Here is a 24,579-nt window from a genome sequence, read left to right as displayed (position 1 = left end):
TCTCCCATGCTGGATGCTTCCTGTCCTTGAATATCAGACTCCAAGTTCTTCAGCTTTTGGATTCCTGGGCTTACACCAGTGATTTGCCAGGGGCTCTCGGACCTTCGACCACAGACTGAAGGCTGCACTATCATCAGCTTCCCTACTTTTGAGGTTTTGGAACTTGGACTGGCTTCCTGGCTCCTCAGCTTGCAGACAGCCCATTGTGGGACTTCACCTTGTGATTGTGTGAGTCAATTCTCCTAATAAACTCCCTTTCATATAGACATCTATCCTATTAGTCCTGTTCCTCCAGAGAACCCTGACTAATACAGCCCCCACACCCAAATCATTTACAAAGCTCCTTAAAAGCCTAGATAACAAGCCTCTCCGATTTCATTAAGCCTTCTACGATCACATATTATTTTTCTACTTTCAATTTCCACAGTATTTTTCAAGTTCAAGTTTATGGGACATATGACAACCAATTCTATGCATGTCTCATTCCAACAGGAGCAACAGTATTTGAGAACAAACTGTCTAATGCACTGTTAAATCAACTAAAGTAATAGTGAAATCCCTTCCAAATAGATGGTACTCAATATATTTTGTGAAATAAATGAAATAATGAATTAATCAATGAAGAGTATTGCTGTGGGAAAAAAACAGAAGCCTAGAGGTGAATGTGATTATAAATTCCTATTTCTAACCTCTTCTGGTCTCTATTTTGCTAAATGTTTCATTTCCCTAACACATTGCATTCCTAAAATTTTCTCCACCAGAGTCATATACTAAACAGCTTGACCTTTGACTATCAAAAGAGAAACTCTCCCTGCATGTCATCAAAGAAAATGAGCCCATAAGTATGAGCTATGCCCACTCCCTGCCCTCACAGAGCCCAGTTTACCCACCGTGGCCACATCCTTTTCACTTTCCCACCTCTTTGCTGTCCCAGAATCCCAACCTTTCTCTCCTGCAGAGCACGCTCGACCACACAACTTCAATCTTGCCCATCTCAAAAGTGAGAAATTCAAGCCTCCCATTACGGGATCACAATCTCCTGCCTGTCCATGTGACTTTTTCAACAACAGGTGCAAGCTCTGCCACATTTAACTGTGTAGTATTAAGGTCATACATTTTGTCAACTGAAGCCAATGCAATCAAATCACTCTGCCTATGGCAATGCCTGAGACGGTGGTGATCCAGCAGTTGCATTTTCTGCTGAAGTGGACAGTCCCAATCATTCCAAATGGCCCTTCCATTTTCAGGTTGTTCACTAACGTTAACCCATCTGTCTGGTCCCTACTCCCAGCTCAGATAACCCACAAGGCAGAGCTCAATGCCCGGACATGATACCAAGTCTCCATCACCTGACACTGTCAGTCCTTGCTCACACTTTTTTTTTGAGACAGGATCTCACTTTGTTACCCAGGCTGGAGTGCAGTGGTGCAATCAAGTCTCACTGCAGCCTCCACCTCCCAGGCTCCACTGATCCTCCCATCTCAAGCCTCTGGAGTAGCTGGACTACAAGCACATGCCATCACATCTGACTAATTTTTAAATCTGTTTTTTAGAGATGGTGTCTAACTATGCTGCCCAGACTGGTCTCGAACTCCTGGGCTCAAGCAATCCTTCTGCCTTGGCCTCCCAAAGTGATGAAATTACAGGTATGAGCCACTGCGCCCAGCTACATTTTCATCCCTAGAAATACTGAGCTGCTTTTTCGCTCCCCATAAGTATTTCACACCTGCCTACTGTGTACTTCCCACCTGTCCTCTCCTAGCCAACAATGCAAAACGTCAGCCTGCAAAATGTCAGCTCCTCCTGGAAGGTTCTCTGAATTCCCAAGTTGGGCTAACTGCCTTTACCATTCTTTAACAGTTCCCTTACCAGTACATTACACTGAAGTGGTCTCTTATATCTCTATCCTAAAACCTAGTAGAATTTAGAGGCATTCTGTCTTTTAGTAGAATTTAAGCTACTAGCTTCTAGTAGAATGTAAATTAGTAGCAGTTGGAGACCCTTTATTCTTTGCCTTTATACCCTATCAGCTAGCCCTGTGCCGGCACGTTCTATAGAATCAATATATAAATGCATGTCAGTAAAATTCAACCAAATGCATGAACACATAAATGAGACTGATGTGATCTTCTTTCAAAGGTGAAAAGGCTGTGGATACCTGCTGGAGGACTAAATACTGACACTAGCATGAAGGCGCAGCTTTGCCTACTGTTGGGAAGCCAATGACAATGTTTGCCAACATCATTTGAACATAACTACCTTGTAATAATCTACCAGAGTCAGTTGCTACTATTTTTCTCTCACAATAAAAGTATCAATTGCTCTCAGAAAGCTGTGTTATTGAATGATGGAAAGAGATGTCAAAATCAGTGACTGTAAGAAGCAACTCATAAGTGACATGGACTCAAGCCATGTGTTTGGAATTTGGCCTTAAGGTAAGGAAAAAATGTCTGAAGAGCAGTGCCTTCCATGCAGCCATCAGGGAATTTTAAAAGCATTTCTCCACACATGAAAAAAAAAGTCTATATTCTTGAACACTCTGGAAAATATGATCCCCCACCCCCACACTTCTGCAGAAGCCATCTATAGAGTTAATTTATCCATTCCATTGACATTTATTACTTGCTTGTAGGCAGAGAAAAAGGGAGGGAGGAAGAGCCTCCTTCAGGGTGACCTTGACTTGGGAGAGGGATGGAAATGAAGCCAGACATATGAGTTTAACTGTTCTGTTCTGAGAGTAAGGAAATCTTGTATTATGAGGAAAAGGCAAACAAGTCTAAACTCAACTAAAAGAAAATCTTAAGGAAGTTATTCTGGTCCCATCTAAGGGATATTTTAGGAGAAAGGGAAGAAATAGGGAGAGAAGGAGACAGAAGGAAGAGAAATCTGAGAAATGTTCACTATTTGTATTAGTCCATTTTCATACTTCTATGAAGAAATATCTGAGACTAGGTAATTTATAAAGAACAAGTTTTAATGGACTCACAGCTCCACATGGCTAGGGCACCTCACAATCATGGCGGGAGGTGAGGGAGAAGCAAAGGCACGTCTTACATGGCATCAGGCAAGAGAGCGTGTGAAGGGGAACTGCCCTTTATAAAACCATCAGATCTCATGAGACTTATTCACTATCACGAGAACAGCACAGGAAAGACCCGTCCCCATGATTCAATTACCTCTGATCGGGTGCCTCCCATGACATGTGGGGATTATGGGAGCTACAATTCAAGATGAGATTTTGATGGGGACACAGCCAAACCATATCCCTACTCAGTCAGTAAGTTCTTATTGAATGCCTACTCCATGGTTACTCAAGGCACCAGGACACAGTGGTGAATGAGGCAGCCTAGATTCCAGCTTCCATGGGAGAAGGACTATGAGCAAATAAAATAATAAACAGGTAAGATATCAGAGATGCAAGCAATTAGAATAAAGTGGTGGGAGGAGACAAGGACTTTTGATTTGGTGGTCCAGGGAGACCTTACAAAGGCAACATATGAGTGAAAGATAAAATCCATCCAAAGATGAGATGAAAGGATGAGTTTCCAACACAAAGACTCTAAGGTGGGAACAAGACGAAGGGGTTGGGGGACCCAGGAAAAGCCAGGAAGAGAGGAGAAGAAAACTGTACAGCTGGGGTGCAGACTTCACATTGTATTTTCAGTGGATGAGAAGATATTGGAGTGGTTTTTTGTTCTGTTTGTTTGTTTGTTTGTTTGAGACAGGGTCTTGCTCTGTTGCCCAGGCTGGAGTATAGTGGTGCAATCATAGCTCACTGTAGCCTCGACTTCCTGGGCTCAAGCGATCCTCTTACCTCAGCCTCCTGAGTAGCTAGGACTCCAGATGTGTACCACCACCCCTGGTTAATTTTGTTTTTTAAATTGTTTTTTTGTAGAGACAGGGGTCTCACTCTGTTGACCAGCCTGGAGTGCAGTGGTGCAATAATAGCTCACTGCAGATTCAAACTCCTGGGCTCAAGTGATCTTCCCACCCTAGCCTCCTCAGTAGCTTGGACTACAGGTGTGCAACACAACAGCCAGCTAATTTTTACATGTTTTTTGTAGAGACAAGGTCTCACTATGTTGCCCAGGCTGGTCTCCGACTCCTGAGCTCAAGTGATTCTCCCATCTCAGCCTCCCAAAGTGCTGGGATTACAGGTGTGAGCCACCATGCCTGGTTGATATTAGAGTGTTTGAAGAAAGGAAAAAAGCCATGTGAAGGTGGAGGCAGAGATTGGAGTGATACATCTACAAGTCAAGAAAGGTGAAGAATTAATGTCAGAACAAAGGATTCTCCCCTAGAGGTTTCGTAGGGAGCCCACCACTTCCAGCAGCTTGCTTTCAGACTCCTGGCCCCCAGAACTGAGAGAAAACAACTTTCTGCTGTTGTTAAGTCACCCAGTTTGTGGTGCTAACAGTTATGTCAGTCCTCAGAAATTCAATAGAGTACATTGACATTATGTTTATGAAAGCTCACTCCAGTGTCTGGGTGGAGAATGGAGTGTGAGAACAAAGAATTACGGAGACCACCAAGAAGCACACTGGAGAAGTCCAAAGGGCAGACCACAGTGGCCTGGACAAGATGGAAAATTGATACAGCTGACAAAAGATGACCAGTGTCAGATAAACTTAGAAAATAAAGTGAATAGGATGTGATTCCAAAATATGGGATACATAGGGGTTAAAGAGAGGCAAAATAAAACAAGCCCATCAACCAGCAAATATTGTAGCACTGAGGTTCAGTCATGGGGTAAAGCATTCAATAAGATCATGCAGATTTGGGCATGTGTAGGCTTGGGCTAGCTTGCATTTGATGTCTAGCTTGCATCTTTCCGAGATGACATGCCTACTGAGCTTCCAGGTTGTGTGGCAAGTGGGCAGCTGGACATAGCAATGTGGACCTCCACAGCAGGGTCCCGGCTCTGTATGTGGGATGCCCTGCAGTTGGATGTCATATGACATCCTGGATTTGGATGACATCAGATAGGGCAAACGTGAAGATAAAGGGAAGGGGGCCCAGGACAGAGCCCTGGAGGTCTCCAACATTGAGAGGTGGATCAGGTGAGAAGCAGCTGCAGTGAAGGTTGAGAAGAAACTTCCATGAATTTGTTTGCAACTCCTGATGCAAAGAGAGGCTCAAAGGCTTAGAACCCTGATTTAGACAAGTGAAGCTAGGGCTGGGGCCACTTGCTCCTTCAATAAGAGAACTGCAATTTGCAGGACTCTCGGCTTGAACTCCTTTCTGTTCTAATGCCTTGACAGAGATACAAGTGCAGAATGAAGTGTCTTCTCAAGACTCACCCACCAGGCTGATCCAAATAGATCCAATAACTGTCCAGGGTGCAGGAACATAAATTGAGAGCCATAAACTAAATTTCCTAGAAAGAGTTAAGGATTGCACAGAAATCTTAAATCCTCTGTTAGTTTCAAGCAATGGTTTCTACTCCTAAGGTCCCAAAGAAGCAATGTGAACATTTTCAAATGTCAACAGCCCTGATGGAAAATTTTACATTTAACAGCTACAAAGGGTCACAGGCTATGGGATGTTCAGTGGTTTACTTATTTATCTTGCTGTCTATGAAAATCATAATCACATGGTATGGAACACAGTCAAATTAATGGGAAGCCCTAATGGAGACAATGATTTCTTAATTATTAAATGGGAAGATAAATTATTCCTTAGAAAATTGGTTTTATTAGGTTGACACAATCATTCAAAGCATGTGGACAATAGAAGAAAATTTATTTTAGAAGGGTCTCAGAGGGAAATATTTTAGGAACTACTCTGTAAAGGACTTACTGCCAAGATTTCTGAACTTTGACCAGAATTATACCCAAAGTATACATTTGACCCTACCCTTATTTCCCAATTTCCCTTTATGCCAGAACATTTTGACAAAGACAAAATTTATCCATATCCAAACCTAAAGAGAATAATCATACTGCAAAGTCATTTCCTTAAAGAAATGAAACAGTCCTATTATTACTCCCTCACCCCTGGAATAGTAGATAATTGTTTTTTAAACGTAGACTGCAGCAGACATGTAATGTACCTCTTATTAAAAGGAATAACCTGTTGAATTTAATGGAAGGATGATTTAATCCTAGCCATTCTACCAAATTAGCCCATAGATTTTTTTTAACAGGAAGTCTGGTATATTTTATTTTATTTATTTATTTATGTTTAACTTATTTTAGGTTTGGGGATTCACGTGAAGGTTGGTTTGTTACATATGTAAACTCATGTCATGGGGGTTTGGTGTACAAATTATTTAATCACACAGGTATTAAGCCTAGTACCCCATAGTGATCTTTTCTGCTCCTTTCCCTCCTCCCACCCTCCCCTCTCAAACAGACCCCAGTCTCTGTTGTTTTCTTTTATATGTTCATAAGTTCTCATCATTTAGCTCTCACTTATAAGTGAGAACATGTGGTATTTGATTTTCTGTTCCTGCATTATTAGTTTGCGAAGGATAATAGCCTCCAGCTCCATCCGAGTTACAAAAGACATGATCTCATTCTTTTGTATGGCTTCATAGTATTCCATGGTGTATATATACCACATTTTCTTTATCCACTCTGTCATTGATGAAGCCCATAGATTTCACTAGGGAAACAGATTTGACTTGGGAATACAGTAGAATCATTAAGATCAAATACCGAGATGGCTCCGTAGCACTGTAGCCTGGGTGGCAGAGTGAGATTCTCTCAAAAGGAAAAAAAAAGTTCAAATAGCAAAGTCCTTTGAAGGGTTTTGATGGACAGTAGAAGTCACGATTGTTTAGAAAAGGATGCTATTTTAAACAGGGTGTTAAATCCTATGATTTCTCTGTGTCTGCATAAACCACAGGTATGTGTTCGAGTTTGCAGCTCTAGAGAACAAGATATCTTGACACTCAGAAGCCTACTTCCCATAACTAGAAGGAAACTCCATCTTCCTTTTAGGGCATTGTATTTTAACAATGTTTCACTGTGAACTTGATTTCAAATAAGTTGACAAAAGGATAATACTTTGCAATAGAGCGGTGGCTGAGACATTAATCATGTTACACATTCATGTTATCTCTAGCATGCAAGCAAAACATTTCTAATACATCGAATACATTTCTTTAAAAAAAAAAAGAAATTCTTGGAGTAGCTCCTGACACGCTTGCAGGGTTGTATGATAAAACTGGGGTTCCCAACCATTATTCAAGACCCTTGAGGCTCCCTTTCTGATCTATACCTCTTGTGTCTCTGAACCCTGGTGAACTATCTGTACAAAACGTGATGCAGCTCCTTCTCTGTCCCATGAAGCTTCCCCGGGATTGTCAGTCAGGGGTCCCCTCTCCCTGCCCTGGGGCTCTACAGCCTTCCATATGTAACTTTCTTAAGTAACTATTACTCTCCAACCACTTCTAGAATTGTGATTGATGTACACATCTCCTCCTCGGCAGCTGCTAAGCTATTTTGGAACTGAACAGGCACTAAGAGAGAGAATGAATTAATGGATGAACTAGAGCATGGAATGCAGCCTGGAACTCCAGTTTTTAGGGATGCTGGCATCTACAAAATGAAATAAAAACAACTCTCTCCACACAGGTTATAGCCTTGTGAAAATAAGACTGAAACACCAATGAGATGGAGCAGGGACCCCTCTTAGGGGCCTTCTGGACTCCCCCAGGCAGGGAAATAGGGAAAAATCTTGAGTTCCTTCAAAGAAAATTCCAGGCACCTAGCTAGCTTTGAAAAGTAAATGAGCAACTGATAAGCAGGAAGGTAATCATAGAGTAAAATAATAGACAAGGAAGTTAGAGCCATAAAATGTTTGGTTCCCTGTAATAACTACAGATAACACTTTAACATATGTCCCATAGTTGTTTTTCAGAAAGTGGACCCCTTCCAAATGGAAAATGCCATCTACCTAGGCTCCAGGTAAAAAGGAACTGAGGACTGAACTCTGACTGACATTCTTTGTTCCAAATTTCTTCCCAAGGGGCCTGGAGGAAGCCACGCCCACAGACCAGATATCATGTTTGTTTTTGCTGACCCCAAATTTTCACACAAAGCTTCACTTCCTAAACCAATCGCAAATCAGGGAATCTTTGAAGCCACCTATAACCTATGGGCACCCTTCTTTGGGATGTCCTGCCTTTTTAGGTCAAACCAATGTATAACCTCCATGTATAGACTTATGACTTTGCCTGTAGCCTCTGCCTCCCAGGCTTTAAAAACCTTTGCTTGCAAACCATTGGGGAAGTGGAATCTTAAGTGAGAGAGGCCTCATTCTACTTGCTTGGAACCCTGCAAATAAACACTCTCCTTTCTCCCACTGCAAAACCTCGGTGTGGATGTTTGGCCTTACTGCGCTGGGTGAGTGGACCCCAGTTCAGCCCGGTAACACCAAGTCATCATATATTAGGAATACATGTTTCTACTTTTTACTACTTTTAAAGTAACATGGCACACAGAGAAGGGCTGAAAGAGTGATAGCCTGCTGGGGTTAATCCTGTTCAGATTAAACACACCAGTTCATTAATCAAGCCCACATTACATATTGATCATGTGTCCTGCATTGAGCAAGGTAACAACGAGACCTAAAGGAAGGGGCTGGGAGGAGGTCTGAGCAGCCTATGAAGGTTGTCCAGATGCACCTAACAGGCATCTTTTTGTGCTAGGTGCCAGGTAACAAAAGGTGTAGGAGATGGTTCCTGCCCCTGGGTGCTCAGCCAGTCATAGGGCTCCAGATGTGCACATAGAGAAGTAAATAGAAGCATAAGGCTTCATAAGCTACCTGCAGCCTGAGGGATAGACTACAGAGGACTATTTCTCTTTGCCTCAGGTATGGTGTAATCTGGCCTTACTGAACTCCTTGTAGTTTGCAGAACAAGCTATTTGCTGCTTCTCCTTCTTTCCAGCATGACAAAAGAGAGCAAGGGGTTGGAAGGGCAGAAAGATATAGAAGGGGAGAGAAAACAGAGGCACAGATCCACTGGTGACCTCCTTTCTAGCCGTGTCTCCTTTGCAAACATTCCTGGGAACCCCTCAGCCAAGTGAGGCTCTCTTTCCCCTTGTGCCATTAGTATCTTATGCATGCAAGTGTTAGCACCCTTGTCAAATTGTACTGGGTCTTCCCAGGCTTCACATCATCATCTACCCACCCACCTACCAGTTCAACATGACTTCCTTCAGGGCAGACACCATGTTATATATTTACTGTTGTGTCTGGCCCAATGCAAGATACACAGAAGATAATCAATATTTCTAAACAAATTGATAGATAAAAGCATTCCCTATATCATCCTTTCATATCTTTGCTGGTAAACTGATTCACCCTCCCCTTTTGGTTAAGGCATCACCTCTTCTTGTACCTTCAACCCATATCCACTGCAAATTTGGCTGGGGAGTCCTAACCCTCAGCACAAATACACCCTTTTCGGTATCATATCACTTTATGAAATGGGCCACGTTGTGTGTCATGTAATGTCTGTCATATAAGATAGACATTAGATATGTCTAATGTATATAGACATTAAATATTAGCTATGTCTAAGTACATAAGATATGTCTAAATGTATATATTAGACAATATATATGTCTATGTTATATTGGCAGAGCATACACTATACAAGCCAGTAGCTGGGTCTCATCAAATATCTCCAATGACTAGCATGATGCCCAATCCACCATGAAAGTGGCTCAGCTAATGCTGCAAAAAAATTTTTGAAAAGAAGCGTCAGCTCAAAATACTACTGTGGGTTCACGTAGGCAGAATAATGGTCTCCCAAAGATGCTCTCGTCCTAATCCCTGTAACCTGTGAATATGTTACACCCCATGGCAAAAGAGACTTTGCAGATTAAGTTCATGATCTTGAGATGGGAAGATGATGTGGGATTATCCAAGCGGGCCGAACGTAATCTCAAGGGTCCTCATAAGAGGGAGGCAGGGGTGTCAGAGTAAGTGAAGGAGATGAGATTATGGAAGCAAAGGTCGGACACAGACACGGAGGTTTGAAAACAGTGAATTGTTAGCTTTCCACATGGAAGAAGGGGCCATGAGCCAAGGAAAGTGGGAAGTCCCCAGAAGCTGAAAAAGCCAAGGAAACAGATTCCCCCCAAGAGCTTGTAGAAGGCCCTACAAACATCTCAATTTCAGACCAGTGAGATATCCATCTTGAATTTCTGACTTCTAGAACTGTAAGTTCATAAATTTGTTTTAAGCCCATAAGTTTGTGTCAATTTGTTACAGTAGCGACAGGAAATCTACACATAGGGGTAGAGGAATTCTTGTTTTAAACAGTTACATTATATGAGGTTGCATTTACATTTGGAGATACGTACTCTCATTCTAATGTCTTGACACAAGATGTGGGCTTTTAAATTCTGTGGGAACCAGAACAGAAATGGTCACTTTGGCCTTCCGACTGTCTCCATGACTGTCTCCATGACACTGTCTCCTACCTATTGCAAAGTAGCAGAAGAACTATGGAAAAGCTCGAAAATCAAGAAAAAAGTGACGAGTGGATGAGCTGAGAGGTCAGAGCTTGTCCATCCCAGCATTTCTCACCTTTGTAGATCCCATTACTTCCGCCATGAATTTCTCCTTTGGAAGACACTTCTTCTACATGTGCTCCCTGGTCCGATGTGAAGTAGATGAGGGTATCATTAGCCAATCTCAGCTCATCCAGAAGGTTCAAGATCTGCCCTGGAGGGGAAAAAGACTCCACTTAAAAATAATGCATATTCGTAAAGCAAATGGAGATGGTTGCCCTACTCAATGGGTGGCTAATTTCTCAAGGTGGAAGTAAATGTTCTTACATATTGGAGTTTATCCCAACATGAGATGTGATGCAATCAAGACTGGCTGTGGCTGGGTTCTTAGAATAGACACCAAGATTCATTGACTTGAGTGCCATTTAGAAGCACCATTTGAACCTCTGGGTATCATGAAGTGATTCTGCAGGGAGACCTGAGAAAGTATTCTAAAAGTACCAGGTTCATTGATGGAGAGCCACTTGGAGGCAGGTGCCAGAAGAAAGAAGCTGAAAGGTTGTTCTCACCAGCTGGTGTTGGCCCTAAGGCTATAAAGAAGTCTATCATTTTTCCTTATTGGATGGGAAAACTAAACCAGTGATGTTCCTCTTATGTGAACAAATATGTATATAGATATTTTATGAGAATATTCTCTTTTAATACTTACGGTAGATACCCAAATCTAAACTATCCCTCACATGAATATCAATATTCCTCATTGATAGAGGAATAACCAGGAGTTATTCCCCAAGTCTAAACTATCCATCACAAATATCAACATTCCTCCTGACCTCACCTTCTTTCCCCAAAACTAACATTGTATACCACCTCCAGATAACCCCTCAAAAAATAATAGCAACAACAATAATAATAACAATAATTGCTACCCTCTGTTGAGCACTGTCTACATGTAGAGAATTTTATTACATATTATCTTGTTTAGACCACACTGAACCCTATGAGTAAATAGTACTAGCTTCATTTTATGGGTAGAGCAACAGTGCTGTAAAAGGGCGATTTGTTCAAGTTCAGATAGTTAGGAAGTGGGAGAACCGGAAAGTAAGAATTAAATCTGATTGAAAACTCAAAATGCTCAAATCTTGAACAGGTGAATAGATGGACTCAGTGAGAATCACAGAGGAGTAAAAAGTACACCAGAGAAAAAAAAATCTTGTAGAGATATATCCTGAAATACCCGTAGATGAAATGGAGGTGGTGAAGAACATGATAGCTGCTGTCTTCTTCAAAAGAATGCAGGACGAGAATAAATGAATATGGGATATAGATTCAACAAGATTAGCCAGGAGTTAATAACTGTTAAATATGAGTGAAGTGCATATGGAGGTTTAACTGTACTATTCCATTTCTGCATATGCTTATAATTTTCTGCAAGAAAAAAATAGAGGAAAGTTGAAGTTTGAAGAAGGAGCTGAAACATGGACTTTCTGATTAGGAAGCTATCACCCAGCTCTCAAATCAGAAGACAATGATGGGCAAACTAGAGGTATACAATGTACAATTTCCACAGGGCTCTACATAGTCATATGCTGCTTATTTAATTTAATAAGTCAGTGCATACTGCTAGGCTTTGATTGGTATATTAGAGCCTGACTCCATTTCTTAAAGTTTGAGTGCTAAGAGTTTTTAAGCCTCATCTCTCCCTTTTCTGCTTGTGCCACGCAGGCTGATAAGAAATCCTGGGCGCTCCCTCCTTCTCTGCCGGTGGGAGGTTGGAACTATGCAAGCCCCTGTCTGCACGCAAGAGACCCTTATCCCAGCCCCAAGTACTAATCACCATAACAGCAGAATCCATTTCTTTTCCGAGCTCTCTCAAGCTATTTTTTGTACTGGTTTAGTAACCTGCTGTATTAGTCTGCTCTCACGTTGCTAATAAAGACACACCCGAGACTGGGTAATTTATAAAGAAAAAGAGGTTTAACTGACTCACAGTATCACATGGCTGGGAAGGCCTCACAATCATGGCAGCAGGCAGGAGAGAGAGCCAGCCAAGCGAAAGCGGAAACCCCTCATAAAACCATCAGATCTCGCGAAACCTATTTATTACCATGAGAACAGTATGGGGGAAAATCTCCCCCATGATTCCATTATCTCCCACCGGGTCCCTCCCACAACACGTGGGAATTATGGGTGCTACAATTCAAGATGAGATTTGGGTGGGGACACAGCCAAACCATATCACCTGCTCTTCTCAGAAAGCCACATTATATGAGTAATAAGCCTTTTCATATCCTCTTAGTGTGTGCATGCTGTCACTGGTCTCGACATGGGAATCAAATTTTGGGTGGGCTCTTAGTCACACCAGGATGTCCACAACAACTGATATTCTACAATGGCCCCAGGCATCCTCTGTGGTAGAAATTATTAAATATAGGATTTGGAATACATCCTATCCAGCAGGTAGATCACACCCTGCAGGGCCAGACCCTTGACTCCAGGTTGCACTCACACCTACTTGGTCCCGAAAAGGGGAAGGAGAAGGACTGCAGAGTGAGATGCCCATGGAGGTGGCAGAGATGATTTCTGATGCAAAAGCAACAACCAAGTCATTTGTGGAAAGGCATATTTTTGCTATTTGATTGCAAGTGCCACTGGCTAGAGTATGTTCAATGTTTCTCAATTTTTAACTCAAATGATAAACATTCCCAGAACCCACACCATATATGTAAATGTCATACTCAGAACCAAAAAATAAGACACCCGAGGGCCATTTTAGCAATTTGTCTCCCATGATAAATCATGATCAGGCAGACATTTATTATGGTGTTATCTGGTGCAGCTAAGCAAACCACCTGTGCTCTTGGGCTTGGGGTTGTTTGGCTGAGACACTAATTTAAGCCTAATGACTCTGAAAATGGTAATTAGCTTAATGAGTTGAAATAGAAGGAAGCAATAAGGCGCTATAACCCCTGTTTATACTTTGAAAGAAAAATGCCCCCTTTTGCTCATACAACAACCTCTGTGTAAAATAACACAGATTAGGCAGGTAGCAGAGGACTTAGGAATTTGCTTCCGTGTATTGTAGTTAGTATTTAGTGAAGGGCATATGACCATACACCCTCCTTTGAAACAAAATTCATCTTTCTATATGTAGAAGTATCTGCACAAAGAAAATGCTGCAAAGAAATTTCCTATAAAAATGTGTCTCCCGTAATAACTCAGGTGCACACAAAAACCCACACACAAATATTTATACCACGTCTATTTATAATCGCCAAAACCTTGGATGCAATGGAACTGCCCTTCAGCAGTTGAATGGATAAATAAACTGTGGTACATCCAGACAATGAAAGATTATTTCAGAGCTAAAAAGAAATGAGCTATAAAGCTATGAAAAGCATGGAAGGATCTTAAGGTATTTCTAAGTGAAAGGAGTCAATCTGAAAAGGCTACATACTGTATGATCCCAGCCATGGGACATTCTGGGAAAGGCAAAGCTATAGAGACCGTAAACAGATCAGTCATTACTGTGGGCTTGGGAGAAAGGAGGGATGAGGAGGCGGAGCACAGAGGATTTTGGGGGCAGTGAAACTACTCTGTATGATCCTGTAATTGTGGATCCATGCCATTATACCTTTGTCCAAACCCACAGAACATACAACACGAAGAGTGAACCCTAATGGAAACTATGGACTTCAGTTAATCACTACTTATCAATGTTGGCTCAATTGTAACAAATATACCACATGAATATATAATATATATAATAAGGAAACTATGTGCAGGGGAGAGTGTATGAAAACTCTTTACTTTCTGTTCAGTTTTTCTGTAAACATAAAACTGCTCAAAAATAGTCTATTATTCTTGTTGTTTTTGAGACAGGGTCTTACTCTGTCTCCCAGGCTGAAGTGCAGTGTCACAATCATGGCTCACTGCAACCTCTACCTCTTGGGATGAAGTGATCCTCCCACCTCAGCCTCCTAAGTAGCTGGGACTACGGGTGAGTATCACCATGCCTGGCTATTTTTTTTTTTTTTTTGTATTCGTTGTAGAGATTGGGTCTCAGTTTGTTGCCCAGGCTGGTCTCAAACTCTTGGGCTCAGGCAATCCCCTCGCCTCAGCCTCCTTCTGTTAATTTTTTAAATGCCTTTCAAACGCAGTTTTGACTCCTAGACTTCCTCATGCATTCATTCAACATGGATTTATGAAGTGCCCACCTTACACGGGCTGTGTGCTAAAGGCTGGGGTGCCACAGAGTTTTTCAGGGACAGCTCTCATCCTCAAAGCCAAGGCCAGCTACATCCTACTTACAGTTTCTCCTCTTGCCTATTTTTAACTCCAGACAAATTTACAGCTGCATTTATTATGCAGATTATCTCAACTGAAATATTCTGCATCCTTCCCCATCTTAATACTTCTCCCTGGATATTTCCTCCAAATTCCAATATTTCAAATGACCATGATATTTAACATGTCCTCATCAAAGTTTCTTCTTCATTGCCTAGAGTGATCACTTTCATTAAAGTGCCCTATACAACTGGGCTGGGATTAGTACAAGAGAAAGTAGCTGAGGCTGCCATGCATGTATGCATGCTAGAATATTTAGCTCAACTTCCTGAGAAATGGTCAGATTTCTAATTTCCTTTTAGCCCATTCTTTCCCAAAAGATACAGTCTGGATCCCATACTACTTAGGTCTTAAGCCAGAATCTCATTTGTAAATCCCAGAGCCCATTCAACATTTAATTTTTTATAGCATTGATCCTCCAAAGGTCTAACATGTTTCCCTCCTAAACACTGTGAACGGAAATCTCCCATGAGAACAAATGCTGCTGTATTAATTTTGCTTTCAGAGCAACCTATTATAAATTAGAGGTCTGCAAATATTATTTCTCCGTAAGGTTCTCCAGATATAATGACACTGATTTATATAGAGTGATAGTTTTGAATTGCCGATGGTGAGCTGCATTATAGCTTGTAAATGAAATGTTCTATCTCCAAAGCTTTCTCCCTTCATTTTCTGAACGAAACAAATATAGAAAATAAGCCATTTCAAGAGCACTTTGTTATTTAACTGGAGATAACAAGAACAAGCTTATCAACGTGAGGGCTTCCTAACCAGACCTTTTGCAGTCCCAAAGAAGAAACCTTGAAAATGCAAAAATCTGGCTCCTTCCTCTGTCAAGTGTGGATGTGGGTTGCAGAGGAAGCCTAAATTCTAGAAAGTTCTGTCATTCCATTTATTTAGCTCACAAACAAGCACTAAGCTACTAGTAAGAGTCAGGCACTAAGCTACAAAGTGCAGAGAGAGAAGGGTTTCAAACATGAAAGCAGAATTCGTGGTCTTAGGTGAGTGAGGTGCCATAGCATAGGACTAAGTGCTAAAGTTCTTGCCTCTAGGTCCTGACTTAACTAGAGTTGGTTTGAAACCCAAGTCTCTGGCTTCTCACTGGGATCCTCTGCCACTAAGTCAGAGGTGATAATGGATAATAGTAGGGGGTTGCTGTGGAAGAAAGAATGAGGAATTCCACCCAAAACACTTCACCCTGGACTGGCCGTACAGGGAGTGCTCACTGTTCCTTAACTTTACAATGGAGTTAGAACCTCAGCTTACCTCACCAAAGCCTTGTCATTTCAGTTCATTTCACTTTGCCTTTTCTTCTACAAGGTAGGTACACTCAGACGGCATACTGGAGCAAAGTGCTATGAAGTCACTATACATATATGAAAGTTATACTTTTGGAAGCATTAGGCTCATTAAATATAACATAGATATGTTTTATATTATATATATAACACACACATATGTGTATATATGTTTTATATTATATATGTATATATACATTTTTATATAAACATATAAAATTATATATTTTATACATATATTATATAAATTTATATAGAATGTTATAATTTTATAAGTATACATGTAAATTATGTTTTATAATTATATTTCTATATTTAATAATTTTATATTTCTTATGATGTTATTTATATTTATATACTTACATATAATTTATAATTATAAATTTTATAATTATATATAAAATTATGCATAATTATATTTATATACTTTATATATAAATAAAATTATGCATAATTATATTTATATACTTTATATATAAATTTTAATTATACAATTTATATAGAAATTATAATTATATAAATATATACTTATATATGTTATATACATATAACATAGTTATAAAATAATTTATATATAAATAATATATATTTATATATAAATAATTATTTTATATAATATTCATAGATAATATAAAACATATATGTTTTATTTTTATACCGCATAAGATAGATAGATATCCCCTTAAACAGGCACCCACTGTTAATAATTAAGAAAGCCTCTTCACTTACTCAGTGTAACTCCAGGGCACAATGGTGCCCTAAAGTCTCTCTGAAGCTATTCTGGTGAGCAAGTTACTCCTACATCTGACCAACAGAGATGGCGAGACTCCAGTATTTCAGCTAAAGCTAGAATTTTAAGATACATAAGAGTTGCAATAATTGTACCCCCGGGGGTGGCTACGACTCTCTGCTGGCCATATAAAATGCTAGGTGTTACTTCAGGGATGTGGCCTTTGGAGCATTATTCTCATGCTCTCCTGAACCATTTGTGGAGTGGCACAGAGAAATTCTGCTGTCACTAGTCCTAGAAAGGGAATTCTTTGTTAGGATTAGAAGTAACACCAATGTCCCATACATCAGGGTATATCTGTCACTGCACAAATAGGTGTATCATCTCCAGTTTGATACAATGTCCATTTCACATAGGTGAATTCAATCTAGTACTTCTTCCTGAAATAAATGGTCAAGATTTCCAAAACTTTAGTCCTGATCTCCTCCATCCATATGGAGCTCAAGGGACCCTTCAGATCAGACATTGGAAAGCATATGATTTATCTACAGTATAAAATCAAATCTAAAAGTTTACACATAAAAGAAAAATAGTATAGGACCAAAATAAAAAGGCATAAAGTTGATAATCTGCATTTTGTATGCTGGTTGAGATACAAAAGTGATGTGCTGTCTTTTGGGGGGTTTATTAAGAAAGTCTTTCCTACTTACTCAATGTAACTGCAGAGAATATTGGTGTTTGTATGGCTTTTCCCTTTTTTTCAAGAGAAGAATGCAAAATGGCATAATAGTTAAATAGGAGAAGTTGTGCTTTGCTGTACTCAACATGGATCTAATGCAACTCCTGCATAAAATGTCATCTGGGATTCAATCAGTCAAATGCCAAGTGGACAGCAAGGTCTAAGGAGGGCACTGGAAATGAAACTCTTGCAGGAGAGTTGCAGGAACTAAGGAACTGGGAGGTAGACGGTGAACTCCAGCACATACTGTATCTACTTCCTGAATAACAAGAGAAGAGTGGCTCCTATCTCCCCTAATGACTGAGCAAGAGACAAGGGGCTCAAACTTCTGCCATGGGCAGTTTATGTTGAATGCAAATTTGTCTGCCTCAAATAGATGATGGAGAATCATCCTCTCTGAAGTTCTTGGATTAAAGGATAAATTCCTCTTCGACAGTGATGAGTGGACATGCCCAATGCAAGATCTTTCCATTCAACTAGAGTCACTACATCCATTAATTTGTGTATCATCATGCTTTTTATTAATTTACTCACTTTCACATGTCATAAGTTAACATAAAAATTTCATTCAAAACATGTTAAGAAGACATCCCTAATCATTTTTGAAATAACTACGGAAAAGTAAGCAAATGTGATATTCAGAAACTGATTAGATTAACTTACACAATTTTTTAAAGAATTCTGCTGGCTGAACCAAACTAACACACAAGACCTTGTACTTAGCATATAGGTTTCATAGTGTAGTCACCTTATATACCAATGTTCCTTTAATTTTAATTGGCTAATTCATGACCATGCTAAAATGAAGGTTCTGATTCAGTAAACCTAGAGTGGGCATCTGAGAATTTCTCAAAAAAAAAAAAAAAAAAAAAAGCTCTTACATAATGCTGATGGTACCTGCCCAAGAACCACACTTTGAGAGGAAAGGTTACCTGTGACTAAATGCTTAATCAATGTTGACATATAAAAAGAGATGGCTGGAATTTCACAGATCTCAGTAACTATGCTCATAATGAGACTTGGCTAGTTTCAGACAATTTGACACATAACTTTAAAACATAGTAAATAATCATACTATGCATATAATCGGAATTTTTAGGGTACTTAAAACATGGAAATCTGTAAGAGTGAAATGTCGCCATTTTACAGATAACCCTGTCTTCACTTGACTGGGTTTCCCTCTTTGGTTTGTTCCTGAGTTCATATTGTCCCCTGGTAATTAATTCTTATTTTGTGTTGTACCTGGTTGTTGTGATAATGTTGTGATTTCCTCCATTAAACCCATCTTTGCCCTAATGGCAGTCGTAATGTGTGATTTACCCTCCTGCACTTGCATCTGCTCTCACCATCTGGGATGCCTTCACGGCTCTACTCCACTATTTTCTTGGATTAACAATAGCTTGTGTGTTTTCCAGGGTGTTGCATTTGCTGGAAATAATTTAAATAACTCCAACTTGTTCTCATGTTCATGGAGCACACCAGTGTTTTCCTGCATAGATGGGGAAAAGGTGCGGGGAAGAACAAAGTCATTATACCTGTTCTGTGGAACTATACTCCAGTGTCTGGGAGAAGACCCAAAGTCAGCATGCCTGTAGCTCAAGGGAAGCCACTTTGGACATTGTTTCCATAGGGTTATCGACATCACAATAGAATGGTTTCCCTGAGCCATGGGCATTCAGACTAGCAGGACATGTTTTGAAAGAGCAGAGTTCAAAGTGAGCACGCTGTCTTTCAATTCTTGATCCAGCAATGCCATTGTATTTCCTGGACTTTCTCTTCTTGCAAAAGATAGACATTGGGTAATCGGGTACAGCCATTTGCTGTTTGGTATGGTCATCAGCTGAACTTGCCCTGGGAGGTGACCCAGCCTGTGCCATGGAGTAGGAGGTTGCACAGATGCTCATTGCATCATTTCTATGACAGAAGTCAATGCAAAGCTCTGGACACAGATCAGCCAGAACTTCTCCAGCAATATCCAACTGGAGGGGCAACCTTAAACCTCCAGACTGAGCCACAAGGGAGGGAGGACTGTGAGTCGAGAATGGCCAGAGGCTATGAACAATGGACCAGGAAACAAAGCCCTTCAGAATTCTTCAGATTTATGATGCTCTACCACACCATCGAGACTCATGTTCATGCTACAACTAGGTATCTGCATTGGATTTTACCATCTCTAAAGCTGAAGATACAAAATTCAAAATGATGTTTTCCTTTGCTGACACCTTGTACATCAGTCACAGGTCCAAGCCTTTCTTTCCACTTGAATTAAAACATGGAGAGATTGATTAACACCTTGGTAAACTCATCTTTTATGTTTTGCAACCTCCTTGATCCACGCAGCCTTCAGTTTGCCAGTCACAGCTTCTTTGCAATATCCTCCTAACTCCGGAGTGATCTGTTTGCTTTATGGGGGACTTACGGTGTTAGTCGAGAGAAGCAGTTCTTTCCCCAAGATCCTTAATACCAATGCTATTGGTGGGCCCTTCTAGGGACCGTGGGTCCTACCAGAGATATCTTAAATATAAGGTGAGCTAGTAATAAAAAAGATAAGATGGTGCAAATATCTGCTTAGTTTTCCATTATAGACGTTTTCTCATCTATGATTTTTCTACTCAGTGTAATGGAGGTATAGGCACATTTTTAAGTAAAGATGCTTTACACATCTGTGGAAAGAAGAGTAATTAATCATAACAATAATGATAATAATAATGATAGCAGTTACCATTTATTAAGCCTGTCTTGCAAGCCAGGCACTATGCTCACTACTCTAAATATATTACTTCATTTAATCCAATTAATTAATTCAATTATTTTAAGCAGGCTGAATAAATTCATGGAGGAGGAATGTTCCACTAGATTTTTTTGACTGCGCTATAATTGGGCCATGACTTTAAAGCAACAGGTATTCAACTCTAGTCCTGACCCCTAATTTTGACCTCACTTTTCAAATATACACATTGGTATTCAGTGGAGTATTATTTAGAATACAGCTTTAACTCAAACTCATGGATTCTAATGTCTTTCCTTTCTATGCCTTGAAAGACTTAATTAGAAAAATTAAATGTGCTTGGAATGGTTAGATGGCAGAAAAAGTATTACCCAAAATACCCTTGTAGTACCCACAGCTTCTACTGTCCTCCACATCCCTTGTTTAATTTTGAACCCAGACATCTTTATAGTATACGAGGCAAACTCAAGAACTCAGGACTTGATGGAATACTAGAATACAGGAGTGAGAAGAAAACTGTCAGAGGCCATTGGTCCAAACAGGCTTGTCTTATACACAACCTGCAGCTCCAGAGCAGGAGACTCTCCCCAGCAACCAGGTAGGTCTACTGTCTGAATTCAATTCACAATCCAGAACTCTTCTCATGCAGCCAAGAAGCTCTATAGTGTAGTGGCTGTTGGGCAATCCTGACACAAGTTGCTCAACCTACCCAAATTTTGCTTTGTTGTCTTTAAACCAGAGGTGATGATAAAAGTATCTTGTAGCATAGTTGTAGGGATTACATTAAATAATCCATGTTTAGACACATGACTAAGATTGTGTTTAGAGATGTGACTAAAATAGACTAACTGCTTTTGCATTTTAGCTATTGTAAGTCTTAAATGTTTATTATTATTGTGGTGCAATTGTGTTGCTGCTAATTATTGATAGTATTCAGATGCTCTCATGTACTTTCATTAATCCCATCTGAATTAACTAGCCAAATGGTCTTTTAATGGCCATTCCATCATGACCATTTTAGCATGGTCATGATAATTGACAACTTGATTCTTTGATAATTTCTTATGGTATCTTCTTGGAAGATACCATAATAAATGGAAGATACCATGGAAATGATAGAAATAATTTATAAGACAACATTAAACACTATTAATTTTAATTTGAGATGTAAATTCCAGGTAAGATAATATTAGTTTCAGGCTCAAGAACCTGAAATTAGGTTTGCAGATGTTTAAACATGGTAACATCATTATAGACTTGATAAGACTCAGAGATTAATGATTTATAAGCTAAATTAATGTAGAGGACCAAAATCAATACTTTATACAAATGGATTTTCAACTATGTATTACAGTTAAAAGTTTTTTTTGGCTCTCCAGGCCTACCTTGGTCTGGCCACAATGCCCTTACCCCATCTCTCTCAAATTTTATTTTTTTAAATTTATTTTAGAGATGGGGTCTTACTTTGTTGCCCAGGCTGGAGTGCAGCGGTGCAATCATAGCTCATTGCAGCCTCAAACACCTGGTCTCAAGCTACCACTTCTTCTATTTTTCCTGCTATGTACTGTTTCCATCTCTAATCTGAGGTTGCAAAAACCTCTTTCTGCAAAGTTTACTATTTTGTCACAAATGCAGATTTACTGGAAACTCAAATAGAAAGTGGAGAGAGAAGAAAAACATATACAATATCTACATATCCTTCATTCTTGCTGCACTGTTATCACTGGGTTTTCTGATACCCTGGTTTACTTTGAGCTTTCCATATGGGTGTAACTGAGGCATACATTTAAAATCAAGAATAGGATGATGGAAGAAAAAAAAATGCCATTTTCGAAGATGTGGATTCACCTGCAAGAGCAAAGGATTTAACATTAATGCCATTGAAAGCATGCTATATTCTGACTACGGCACATATGGGGAATATCAAATTAGTGGGCAAATGGGTCACGCAAAGAATCATTGAGGAATTCAGTAGAAAATAACTCCAGTACTGCCACTCATACCAGATAGTCAAGGAGAGGCAATGAAGAGTTTCTCATCTTTATATCCCTAGTGTCCTTGTCTTGTCTTTAATCATACTTCAGTTCTTGATACTGGCTTTATGTAGAAGTTCCACTCCTCAACTCTTTAAAAAGTACCAAGTAAAGAAGTCCAATAAACATTTTTGTGGGGCTCGTGTTCAGGGGCATGAATAGTTCAACTATCACACTCCAGGAGGCTGCCCAAGGGCACAGAAGTCTAACCCGGAAGTAGAGATGGCAACTGAGAGCCAATGACGCTTGTTGCATTGAACTAGTGTTTAGACAGCAGTCACCTAGAAAGTCATTCTTCTCCCTCCCAAAACAGAGGCAAGTCCTGCCACCCTACCCACTCTTGCTTTAAAAGCACGAAGAGAAACCAATGCCAAATATCAGGCAACTGGCATTGAGACAGTGTGGTACCAGTACCATGCTGTTTTGGTTACTGTAGCCTTGTAATATAGTTTGAAGTCAGGTAGCGTGCACTGGAAAAGATGACCTTGCCCAGTGACCTCCATCTTCAGTCCTAACTAGACTGGTTCAGTGGCAAAGTGAGAAGAGTATTCCTTGGAATACTCTTAAATTAAGAAATGCTTCAAGCAGGACTCTGATGCAATTGCAAGCAGAGGGACTGAGCAATTTCATTAGAATAAAGACCCTCCTCCAGGAAATGACTATTCTGTGAATGGTCATCTTGGCATATGGCATGCAGTGGATCAAAGCACATGGCATGCAATGCAGAACACGGTAAGGAATGACAAGACTATGGACCAAACCAAGCAGAAGCCATCTGCAGAGCCACGAGTAGCTAAAGGATTTACTGGCTTTGGGTGAGACATGGTGGAAGGAAATATGCTACATATTATGTGTAGTTTGCTGCATGCTTTTATGCAAATCCATATGAATGTGGATGTATATTCTATGGTGTGGATCCAGGCAGTAACACCACTTGTGGATGTTATAACTCAATGTATACTGTTCTGTCCAAAGATTCCCTTTCCATCTTCCAAACCGAATAGACTGAAACCCTTCTTGGCCAATGATATCTGAGCAAGACACACTCCTGTCTACAAGAGCTGTGTTTTGTACAGATGTATCACCATGCTGGGACACCCTCTCGGGAAGTTCTGCAACGATAAAGTTACAAAGAAATAGTAACACAGAAGCATCTACTCTATCTGTAAGTATGGTAATTCTCTGTTTCCAAATAAACTGTAATGTCATTTCACGTCTCTCCTTCTCCTATGCTTAATTGCGAGGCAGCACTATGCAAAACCAAAATGTCAAGTTGTGTAAACAAAACAAAATCATTTTTCTCAAAGTCAGTGCTCAAAGCTTCAAAGATTGTCAAAGAAGCTTGTTTTCTCTAGGTTTTTTTCTTCCTAAAGTATGGTATATTTACTTGCTACAAATCGGATGCATAAACGCATTTATAGATGGTTGTTACTGACGAAACTTGGCAGACAAGAAATAGCTATTGTCGGCACAGGTATTTGACAGGTAATTCCACCTTCAAGTGATTAAAGTTAAAAGACTTAAAATGCTGTAATTTTGTCATTTTTGTTTTGTTCTGGCTATTGTCTTACCTTAGAATGAAAAAAATATTATGACAACAATGTTCTTTCACTAACAATTTTCTACAAACTGGAAGTGTGAATAGGTGCAAAAGTTAGATTTTGCCATGACTGACTAAATGGAGTTCATTTAGGTGAGCATCAGTATTTGTTTTAAAATTTAAGTAACTGATGAGCTGAATTAGTCAGGGTACACTCACTGTGAGTGACCTTAAATAAATGAAATTTTGTGTTAAGTATGGCAGGCACCAAGGTAATCCCAGAAACAGCAGAGGTTTGTTCTGTTTCAATTTTTTGCTTCAGTGGTATCTGGGGTACCCAATGAACAAGATCCATTTTGCATTGAGAAGGAGTCATATATGAAAGTATATGCTATGTTATAACCTTCTCTTTTTTCTACTTCTTGAGAGCAAATAAAATGACTTACAGAATCCTGTTGTAAAGAAACTTTCCTTCCTAAGTGCTTACCTCCCGAAAAAAGCATTAAGCCACTGTTGCCCCCAAACCATGGGCTCTGCATGCCATGTTGAGAGATTCAGTCCAAGTGGGTGAGCCCAGAAATTACCCTAAGACAGACAGACAGCTCCCAGCAGACTCCGTGAGCAGTCGTGAATTTCTACTCCATGAGGCTTGTCGGAGAAGTGACTCTTCAGATTGCAGGCAGAGAGGCGTGCTC

General features: G+C 40.0%; 1 protein-coding gene across 5 annotated transcripts in view; it reads right to left on the bottom strand.

The window, feature by feature from the left end:
• The window catches only part of STS (steroid sulfatase), a 205,784-nt gene that overhangs the window by 38,802 nt on the left and 142,403 nt on the right, over window positions 1-24,579 (bottom strand). For all 5 annotated transcript variants that reach the window (XM_063660535.1, XM_063660536.1, XM_063660534.1 and 2 more), the window contains one exon: window positions 10,546-10,683. In XM_063660535.1, the coding sequence (XP_063516605.1) occupies window positions 10,546-10,683 (138 nt within the window). The remainder of the gene's footprint in view (window positions 1-10,545; window positions 10,684-24,579) is intronic.

This window comes from Pongo pygmaeus, chromosome X (assembly GCF_028885625.2).
Source record: "Pongo pygmaeus isolate AG05252 chromosome X, NHGRI_mPonPyg2-v2.0_pri, whole genome shotgun sequence".
Lineage (NCBI taxonomy): Eukaryota > Metazoa > Chordata > Mammalia > Primates > Hominidae > Pongo > Pongo pygmaeus.
Note: the sequence above shows the minus strand (reverse complement) of the source record. Positions and strands in the feature narration are given on the sequence as shown.